At 36.1% G+C, this 11,089-nt stretch overlaps 1 protein-coding gene across 1 annotated transcript; it reads right to left on the bottom strand.

The window, feature by feature from the left end:
- Window positions 1-1,441: 1,441 nt before the first annotated feature.
- Window positions 1,442-8,139, bottom strand: LOC110564593 (prolactin-2A1-like). Its single transcript, XM_021662082.1, has 5 exons — window positions 8,109-8,139; window positions 5,058-5,233; window positions 4,097-4,217; window positions 2,872-3,047; window positions 1,442-1,633 (listed from the first exon to the last, which is right to left on the bottom strand). Exons 1-5 carry the CDS (start codon window positions 8,137-8,139, stop codon window positions 1,442-1,444), a joined length of 696 nt encoding a protein of 231 aa, XP_021517757.1.
- Window positions 8,140-11,089: the final 2,950 nt, after the last annotated feature.

Here is an 11,089-nt window from a genome sequence, read left to right as displayed (position 1 = left end):
TCAGGAAATGAGACATGAAGAACCACAGTGAATCAAAGGCTAGCCATGAAGAAGTGCATGAGTGAACAAAATCTTTATCCAGCATTTCATGACCACGACTACTTTGAAATACAGGATTTTTGTTTTTAATGTGTTTTATTTGACTATATAAGGCCATTTCAATTCAAGTATGTAAATATACTTTGGGCACATTTGCCCCATACCACAATCTACTTTGCTTTCTCTCTCCTTCTTATCACATTAGATCACTCTGTTCCCATAGACAATATTATTTTGACTTATGTATCATATGGTCCTCTTAAATATAGGATTTTATCTAACTTTGTAAAATTTTAGACTCCCAAATGAAAGAATATATATTTGTCTCTTAAGTACTGACTTAATTCATTTATGAGATTATCTCCAACTGCATCTATTGTCTTGCAACCGATATTGCTTGTTTCTTGTTCGCAGTTGTAGAAGATTCCAGTGAGTATATATAAACCACATAATTTTTTTTGCATTTATTTGTATTTTGTGCACATGATCATATATGGGAGAAATATTATTGACTCTGATAAAATAGCCCCAATCAGCAATAAACTTAGTCATGCAATAAATTAGATGGTTATAATTGTTCTGTCTTATGAGTTTCTACTTACCCTCCAAAAACATATGAATAGAAATCCAGTAAAATAGAAGAGACTAAACAATTACAGGGACTGTACAGATTTCATTTCCTGTTACATAGCTTTACTCAGTAGAGGATGAAAGGAAAGTGCTAAATAGTATGAAAAGGAGATTAAGTTGGGTGTCATCCAGAAAAGTCTTGTCACACACAACATGAACAGAACAGAGAGAGGTGGTTGAGATGATGTTAAGGAAACAAGAATTCAGAGGACCAGTTTGAAGACAGTTGTAGTGTAATCAGGAGATATTTCATACTTATATTCTAAGATACTTTATTTATTTATTTTTTAATACCACCTCTCTAGGGAAATGTGGTTCCTTGCACCTCTGTTGACTGTGAGAATCTCAAATGTTCCAGTATCAGGACAAAGTGTCTAGTTTTCATTAAGGATCCCAAGAATTTCAAGTTTTGGAATAGACTGACAAAAAGAGACTTGTGGAAAATGTTCCTCCTAGATTCTAATAATTTGACACATATTTATACTCTCTAATTGTTAAATTAGTTTTAAAATGTGTTACTTGCATGCCTAACTACAATATTTTTAAAATATTTGCAAAATATTTATTAGAATAGGACAGTGATTCGCATAAACTTTTTATTTAATGAAATAGATAGCTTGTGACCAATTGGCTTCTCAGGTGGTCACATACATGGAGTCAGTTTTTATTTTAAAAGAAGATAACCATCACACCAAACATGCATTAAAATAGAGAAAAAAATTAAAGAAAATTTCACAGGAACAGATTCCCAGTCAGCATTTCAAAAAAAGGCTTAGCACTCATTTTGTTTTGATATTTTACACTTCACGATTTTGAAAGCAGTTTCAACCTTTTGAGTTTCTCTGCCCACACAACGGATCAGGTTATAAAATGTAAATAAGCGCACATCTTCCTCTTCTGACTGCAAGGACGCCAGTCCAGACCAACCAAGGTAGTTCTCATTTTCTTTATTTCCACCTTGAAACTGATCATCAAAAAAGATAGTCAATTATCGATTATATCTTACTATTTTGGGGTGCATAATTTTTCTTAGTGTGGAATGAAAGCTTGTGAAGAGTTAGGATTGTTAAATTCAACCAAGCCTATAGATTTTCATGAGATTCAGGCCAAGGTATATAAAATATAAAGACTTGATGAATGAATTTTATGCCTTATAAACTACATTCTTACAGAAGTTGAGGAATGGACCACTAGGAAATTGCTTGATTTTAGATATGGATTTGAGAAAAGTACTAAGAAAGATCTAGAGTTCATTCTGTGTCTTAAAAATTGTCCTCTTCTTGGATACTGAGCTGCCATGGGCTACATCTGTGCAGGGGTTCTAGGTTATATCCATGAATGGTCTTGGTTGGAGTATCAGTCTCAGAAAGGACCCCTGTGCCCAGATTTTTTGGTTCTGTTGCTCTCCTTTGGAGCTCCTATCCTCTTCAAGTCTTACTACCTCTCCCTTCTTTCATAAGATTCCCTGAATTCTGCCCAAAGTTTGGTTATGAGTCTTAGCATCTGCCTTGTTACCTTGCTGGGTAGAGTCTTTCAGAGGCCCTCTGTGGTAGAGAAGGACCTCTCCTATCAGTTGACTTGAAGAGGAGCATGGAAGAAGATGAGGGAGGGATGGTTTGATTGGGAGGGAATGAGGGAAGGGGTTACAGATGGGATACAAAGGGAATAAGCTATAAATAATATAAAAAATAACACTTAATAAAAAATTATCTTCAACATAGATCCTGCTTTGTCTTTTTTTTTCCTCAATAGGTTCTTATTTTGAAACATTGTTCTTTCTTATTTTCAACCAAATAAATTCTTACTATAATGTATATATCCCGCACCTGAGATTCAGTGATGCTTACACATGATAGTACAAGATGCAAATAGTCAAGGGGTGACCATGATAAAAAGATCTGCTGAATTACCTGTGTGTTTGCCTTTTGTACTACAAAGCGTCCTGTCTGAATATAGATGATGAGCAGATATTTTCTTCTGAAGTCTTTGGGTGTGAACTTCTGAGTGAAATATCTCTCGGATAGTTGGAATTGGCAACATCTCCTTGAATAATGTGTCTGTCATATATTTCTATGTCTACAGTTTTTTTTTTTTTTTGTTTTGTTTTGTTTTGGTAAAGAGACACAGTTCAAAACTCAGTTTTCTTTGCTCTGATCACCCCATTTCTGAAGAAGGAATCAAAGAAGTAAAGGGGTTGCTCACCTGGCTGAGAATGGTCCTAACTCCCTCCAGGAGGCCATCGTTCATTTTCTTGATCTCTCTGGCTTTGGAGAGGATAGTAGCAGGGGCGTCTTTCAAGGAAGGCATGTTGTTCACTAGATGGCTCAGAGGGAGTTTCCAGGCACCCAGTATTCTCTCCACTAATTTCAGTAGCACTACTGGCTAAATAGCCATTTTTAAACAATCATGTTAAGACAAGTGAAAAACAAAATGGTGAAATAAACTTGCATTGTGACTCATGTGTGCATTTACAGATTCTTTTGTAAATTACATGACGAAACAAAATGTTGCCATTGACCTTAAGTTATATAATTTGAGTGAACTGTATTTACAAATGTCAGTAGAGTGGGTCACAGTTGCTAGCAAAGTAGTAAAATAGTAGTAACTTTAAATTTGATTAAAGATATTCTCATCCTCAGCTCCATTTTCCCCAATGACCTTTATTATTTCACTGTTATTTTAATAAGAATTATAAAGACAGAATATTTTAGTTATTAAGCAATACACAGAAAATGCATTCTAAGAGTGGGGTTGTGCAAGGATGCACAATAATGCTCAATTTAAATAATCTTGAGATGACTTAAGGCAGGGAATCAGAAGTAAGAGATGATAAAAATTAGGAAGTAGAGGTGAGCTAGGTGGTATGTATCCTTGTCTGTAAGCACACAGTGGTTACACATGCTTACACAACATGGACAACTGTACTCTTCTCTTTAGCTGACTTTGAGGTACGACATGGATGAGGGCAAAGGAATCCGAAACCAACACTTAGAATCAGAAACAGAAGTAGCAATAGAACCAGAAGGTGCTTGAAAGGCAGGAAGAAATGGTGGGTGTCGTAATAATGTAAAGAGCTGCTGGCACAGGGCACAGTAACAATGTACGACAAATACAACCACATTGGCGTTCTATAAATCTATATTACTGGGCGTTTAACAATGAATGTCAACAATAATTTAAAATGTTCTATAGGATACATAGATCCTTAAGGTTTGGTATTGAAAGAGGATCCTCTCCATGATTGATTTACAGATATGTTAGTTACTTAGCAGATTTTCCTTACGCTTTGTGAGCTATATAATCCAATGTAATTTTATTATTCATTCCCTGTCTACTTTTGGCAAATATCATTCTCATATACAACGTATTGACTATAATAACTTATGGTATGGCAAAGCCACTGTCTAGAGTTGGTGAAAAAAATTACATGGGTGAAGACTCACAGGTAGCCTGGTTTTACTTCCGAGTTTTGGAATTTCGATAGAAGATGTGTGGCATTTTTTGAAGTTCCTCTTAATGAGCTGGTGACTCTGGGAATACTGACTATCCTGTAAATAATGAAATATGTAATTACATGGAGGCTAGACACTGTAAATAAATCAGTGAACATCACACTAATGCATTTGATAGATATTTCATTTTAAAAATAAAAAACTAAAATGGAAATTAATATAGTAAGTAAACAAGCCATTTATCTACATTTGCATTCAATCTATAGTCATATTTATATACATTTCAAAATTTCAGACTCCTATTTACTATTTTCAGTTGTTCTATTCAGCTAAAACTAGGAAGATTACCAAGTACTGATTCTTTAAAAATATCATTTGTAAAAAATTCCACAGTGCATAACTTTTCTTGCAAATACTTTGGCATCTACACAAGTATCTTGAATTGTTTAAAATTATTAATAATATTGGTGAATATGAAGATCAAATATTAATTTTATTTTTCCCCCAGCATGGCTTCAATGTCTTTGAGTCTATTTAATGTTTACAAGTCACTACAATGGATTTTCCTTTATTAGATAATACAGAATCCAAAGGTGAATAAGACAAACAAGGCCTAGGTCACCATATACTGAAAGAGAATATACTGAAAGAGATTCAAATCTTTCCTCAGCTATGTCTTGCATGGATTTATGTCATAACAATAAGAGAATTATATCTTGGCAACCATCTGATATTCCATGAAAATGCCCTATTTTCTGGTTCCACAGTCTAGTACCTTCTGTTTTTTTTTTTTGTTTTTGTTTTTTTGTTTACCTATGAATCTATATTGTTTGAAGTTTGGATCATGATGCTTTCAACTTTAGACTTTATTATAACACAACTATTCCATGGAGGAACAATTTGGCCTAAAGCTAGAAGTCAGGCAGTGGTACTTACAAATTCAGTGAACATATTAAAAGCTTGTTTACTAATTTGCTCAGACAAACTGATTGCTTGATCAAGCATTTCTTCGAATCGAGCGTAGCAACGTCCATTCCTCATTGAACATGTGGGCACTGAGGCCACACCCTCCCATAGCAGCAGGTTGGACACCAGTAGCAGAAGCAGTTTCCCTGTCAAAGAAAATTAACAACTCTTGAGATACAGTCTTCTGAGTTTACCCAAAGTGACATTGTCAGTCTGAGTCTTTGCTAATAGTGGTCTCCTTTATACAAATTGTTGTTTTACTTTGCGAGAAGAAAGAACCTTTATCAATGAGAACATTAGCTTAGAAGATTATACTCTCCCATGTTCATATTTTTTAATATGAGAGTCTCTTTTCAGGTCTTTATTATTCCTGGACATGCTTCGTCATTCTCCAAGCATCTGGAGGTGGACTTAAGTTGAGCTAGTGTGTGTTCAAGTTACTCCTTTCAGATAGAGCAATGTCTTTTGATGTTTCTGCAGATTTTCCATAACATCACTGATGAATTTGTAATTTAAAAAAAAACTTAATTATATTTTGTGAGTCTCAGTGTTTTATCTATCTATGTGTGTGAATGACATGCATGCCTGGTACCCACAGAGGACAGGAGAGGAGGTCAAGTTTTCAGGGATTGAAGATACACAGCTGTGTGGCTAGTGGGAATCAAACCCAGGTCGAGTTTAAGAGAAGCAATCTTCTTATCTCCTAAGCCAACACTCTAGTCCTCTAAATTTGTAGCCTTAACTCAATGTCTAATAGAAGGATTTGAACATCAATGGAAGAAAAACAGTTTGTTTGTGGATTTATTTTCATGCCAAATGGGAATAAACTCATGATTGTTTACTAATACTTACGATGAAAAGAATGGTGTTATAAAAAATGAAGCCCTATCATGCATGAATCTTCCAGCTCAGTGAGATAATGTCATTCATTTCTTCTTTTGTCAAAACGCTTATAACTTTTTTCAAAATTTATGATCTATACCAACTATGATGATATAAGAGAGTACATGTAGAGAGTCTAAATGTTTTTATTGTTTCTACTGTCAGTCGTTTTTAGGAGTCAAGGTACTAACAGTAGAGTTCTTGCAGATCACCACGGGTTCTGTGTTGTAACAGGTTTTTAGCATTCTACACAGCAACACGTTGTCCATGTGATGTGATAACACAGGCTTTAGGAAGCTGATTTTATTTTTTTTATCTGCTTAGTATAACACAGTCATAAAATACTTTGTAATGGGCTGGGTTGGAGTCATAATCAATTCATTTTTCATAAAGGCCAAAAGAATTATAAATATTGTAATATTATGGGACAAAAATTAAATAAAGACGATTAGGCGTACAACAGATCTTAAATATAAAAGAGATTTATTAGGTGGATATAGAGAGAGAGGAGGGAGAGCAGGGAGAGCAGGACATGGTGGGGAAAGAAAGAGAGGGGGGAAAGAGAGAGAAAAGATAAGAGAGAAGGGGAAAGAAAGAGGGGGTACCCTGATAGAGAAAGGACTGAGAGAGAGAGAGAGAGAGAGAGACCATGTATAGGGTTGTTCCTTTAAGGGGCAAGGTAACCACGCCTTCCAGGTGTGGCTACCTGGCCAGCTACACATGATGACATCTTAAGTTGCTAGGCAACCCAAAAACAGGTTTTGTTACAAAATCCTAACAAGTATATCAATCATATACATAGTCAACATCAAAGTACCAAAATAGAAAGTTTATATACCTTCACTGACATTAGTATGAAAAATCTCCTGGTGCTCAGAAGCATTGATAAAATGCAGTTGGAAATGCACATCAGAAATCTGGAAACTTAATAAGATTTATGCATGGAAAACACATAAAATAAACACTCAAAATAAAACTATCAAAATATTCTATGATATACAAGGTAAACATGAATCTTCTAAAATAAAATAAAGTAATTAAGTTTGGATAATTCCTATATAGAAGAAAATTGTTCAAAAATCATGAAACTTCTCTAAATTTATTTTATGCATGAGAGATATTTATGTGTAAATATATGCACACCTATAATTTATCATCTTAAAGATTTTCACAATCCAAGAGGAGTGCAAGAAGCCAACAGTTTTGATTTACACCTTCTTAAAATTTGAAAGTTTGCTTTTGTGATTTTTTGAACGCTTAAAATTCATTTTACTTGGAAATATCAGGAAAATAAAGGTAAATATTAGCAAAGTGTTCTTTGTATTAAATAGTACTTTATCTCAAATTCTCAAAGCTGTATAAAGCCTCATCTGCTAGCTTTATCTACTATGTCCACAGAATAGAAAATATGATTAAGTTCATATATATTCTTCCTTCTGTAGGTGTAACAAATTGTACTCACTCTTGTCTTATTCTGACTGGAAATATCAATGTTTACAAGTTTGGCTCTGTAGGGTGGATCATTCCATGTTTTGGAACTATCTTCTTCACTCACTTAAACAGACTCTTTGCTGGTCTCTGCCACTGACACAGGTACTAGTACTCTTTACTACTTAGGATAATTCAGGCAATGCAAAATAAATCTAGTCACTGCTGACTGTATCCAAACGAAAAAAACGTTCATTTCAGAACCAATGATGCTATAGTGTGATGTGCAATTGTTTTCTAGGTCAATGGTAATAAAATACTTCTCAGTTCCTTCTAACTTTACCTCCCTGGGTAAGGTGTGGACAAACCTCCATTTGCTGCATGCATGAGAACAACAATGCCCAAGAATAAATAAATAAATAAACAAATGCAACAGCATTAGGAACAAACAGCAAACCCGTTTAAACCAGTTTCATTTTAAAATGAGGAAACGTTTAGTGTCAGTTGGAAGAATTCTGGAGAAGAGTTACTGACTGGAGCACAGTTGAATTGAAGGCAGCTGCACCTCTAAAGAGTCTCGCTAAAGCCTAGAAGCAGAACACCACACAGGAGCAGTAACACCAGAGGCAGAAAGCTATCCAAACCAGCTTTGTAAAGCGATATAATATGTAAGGTCATCATCTGAGAGAAATTTGTTGATGAGTTACTTACAGAAGCATGGATGAGTTAAAGACAGCTGCATCTCTGAGGAGTCCCACAATAGCCTGGCTATTGACTCAGGAAATCTTCCCTAGTACAGTTCAACCTTAAGTTAATTTTCCCTCCTATATACTGTTTCACACCATCCCCAAGGCCATATTTTGCTAGGGGGCAGAAGGAAGTAATATGCAAATTTAGGTTGAGGATCCTTGACTCTCCCCCTTAGGGGCTGTTTACAGCCTAATTGCCATGGTGATTAACCTATGTATAACTGCTTTGTTTACTTCAAGTATGTGATTAGGTTTCAAATTACATTGTAAATCACAGCAGTGAACTCTCCCCCATGAAGACAGGTATGAATTTCTTTTGGTGCCCAAGACCTTCACTATTTTCTCTATGTTCTTATATTTTTTAGTGATTACTTCTGAAGTTTTTATTGGCTCTTGGATATGTCAAAAGATGGATTTCAATGTTTTGGAGTATTGGAAACAAGTCACATATTCTGAGCAATTTCACTTACTAAGTTTTTCCAATATCTATGGAACAGTAAATAACATTTGCCTCTATACATTAGACACAGAAAAGCAGTAATGTAGGCCCAGATACAAATGTTTAGCGGGACAAGTGCAAGCTGGATTGAATTCAGCACGTATTAGAATCATTAAAAATAAAAACATTTATTATATTATAATACATAATGAAAAGACTTCGTTAGTCTTATTTTCTCCAAAGAATGACATTGTGGACACCAAGGCATACCCTAGCCAGCACCTTATATGGCTATAAATAACATACTATTATTATATTTACTAGTCACTGTCAACATCACAGATCAAGAATATCTTCAGAGGCTGCAGGGAAGCTATATTAAAGCTTGCCCCATGGCTTGACAGTATTATTCATGTGGCATGGCTCCATGATGAAAGCTGCAAGATTGGGATTTGTCTTAAAATTCCTGAGACAAACAATAGGTTGCATGTTTGTTGTCCCTGTAATAAGGTTACATGAAGCTTATGTAACCTTTTTACTTATGGCGATGTGAAGACCATGGAATTTTTCTCCTAAAAAGGTACAGGCCCAGAGTACAACTGACCAATGAGAGAGGAAATGTGTCCTGTGTGCAGAAGAACTGATACACACAGAAGTACTGTGTGTTACACAAGTACTTCAAAGCCAATGTGATCACATTCTGGTCCTAAGATTACAGACGTCATGCAGGAGACCTTGTCTCTTTACTGGGATTCAGTCTCGCTTTATTGGCATCATCCTTCATTTGCCAAATTCCTTTTGTATCAACCCCACAATAAAGATCTCATCATTATGAAATTGCTTTGAATCTAAGCAGAGATAGTAGATGAAGGAACAACATTGAGACTGTGATTCACTATGAGGACTCACAACGGGCCCAGTGAGTCATGTGCACTGACGAGGGTATTAGCCATGTGAACAGAGACAGGCAATTATTGCATAGAGTGTTGTAGTTAAGTGTCACGTCAACATGGCTAGAGCAGTGATTGTTAATAGAGATTGGCAGCTTGATATGATCTAGAATCACCTAAGAGTATCTGGGTATTTCTGTGAGGAAAATTCTATAACCTGCTATTTTAGGGAAGAAGACCAGTTCGTGAGCAGTAACACTCCATGGGCAATGCCTGGAACTGGGTGAGAAGGGCAAGTGAAGTCCAGAAACAGCATTGTACGCAGCAGCTTCCTGATGGTGGGAGCCATGTGAGCAGCTGTGTCATCTGACTTGCCATGATGAAAGTCTACTGCAACATCAGCCACAATTAACTGTACGATGACAGTGTTGCTTTTTATCGGATTTATCATATCACTGAAAAACAGATTTGTCCACATGTCATCACCCACTAAACATTAGGTTCATCATCTTGAGGCACTTCCCCAGGACAGCTGACGTGCTTTGGCTAGACAGTTTGCATTACTTGTGCTGGCCAGGGGTTAATGGGGAACCAGGCCCGTTCTTTGCAGATCCTTGCCATTTCACCTGGCTATTCTGTCAGACTGGCTTCAGGCTCGCCCTGTGGCTACATCCTGTTTATCAACCATATGTCTGCAGAAAGGACCCAGAGCTCAGAGCACAATGTTCATGTCCAATTGTTCTTATTTCCCATGATCACAAAACTCAGCCTGATTCCATGTCGTCAGATGATTCTTTTCAATGCTGGTATACACTGTATCTCCTAACAGGACTCCTGCTCCAAGTTACATCTCTTACATTATAAATTTTAATACTGTACTATATGTTTGTTAGTGATAAATGCTAACTCTACCTTAAGCTAAGTCAATTACTCTCCATTGTTACTGTGTCTACAGGTATACTTTGCTAATCACTCTTGTCTGTTGAATTCCATAATTTTATTTGTTATGGTTGTAGGCTCAATTAGCTGAACATTCAGCAAAACAGCAGTTTGCCTTGTGTTCGTGGAAGCTCATATATTTATAGATTAATAGTGGGAGGCTAGTCAGCAGTGCTCTGTGCCCATATATGCCAACAACAACAACCATTCTGCAAAGAAAAATGCCTGCATTGGTTCCCATCAGTTGTATGTCCTTCACCACAGTGGCAGGTTCACTGCAAACACCTGACCCCTTTCAGACTTCAATGAGCTATGCTCTAAGAAACACTTAAGTGTGCTGGTTATCTAGCCTTTGGTCAATCTATCCCTAAAAACCATGCTTTAAATCCACCCCAATCTCCCAATATGCTTCTCTTCATGTGTACTTTTTGTTTTTTTTTTTTGTTTGTTTTTGTTTTTTACTGTTTTTCTTATTGATTGAATCTCTATCACTTCAGCACTTAATCAGACTAATTTTCACTCTAGGCACCATTATCCTGATCTCCTTAAACCTCACTGTGTCATCTGCTGTGGCCCAGGCTGAAGATATTGTGAAGAGAAACACAGGAGTCCCTCCTTGAGCCTCTTCTACCATTACCATTGTTTGTGCTCACCAATTTACTTTGTTATCAGGCA

This window comes from Meriones unguiculatus, chromosome 19, assembly GCF_030254825.1.
Source record: "Meriones unguiculatus strain TT.TT164.6M chromosome 19, Bangor_MerUng_6.1, whole genome shotgun sequence".
Taxonomy (NCBI): Eukaryota; Metazoa; Chordata; class Mammalia; order Rodentia; family Muridae; genus Meriones; species Meriones unguiculatus.
Note: the sequence above shows the minus strand (reverse complement) of the source record. Positions and strands in the feature narration are given on the sequence as shown.

Coding starts and splice junctions, on each gene's coding strand:
- LOC110564593 (XM_021662082.1), bottom strand. CDS start 8,139: ATGCAGCTGTCTTTAACTCATCCATGCTTCT. Junction 5,234..8,108: donor TTTAACTCATCCATGCTTCT/GTAAGTAACTCA, acceptor TTTCTTTGACAG/GGAAACTGCTTCTGCTACTG. Junction 3,048..4,096: donor ACCTGTGAGTCTTCACCCAT/GTAATTTTTTTC, acceptor CTATTTAGCCAG/TAGTGCTACTGAAATTAGTG.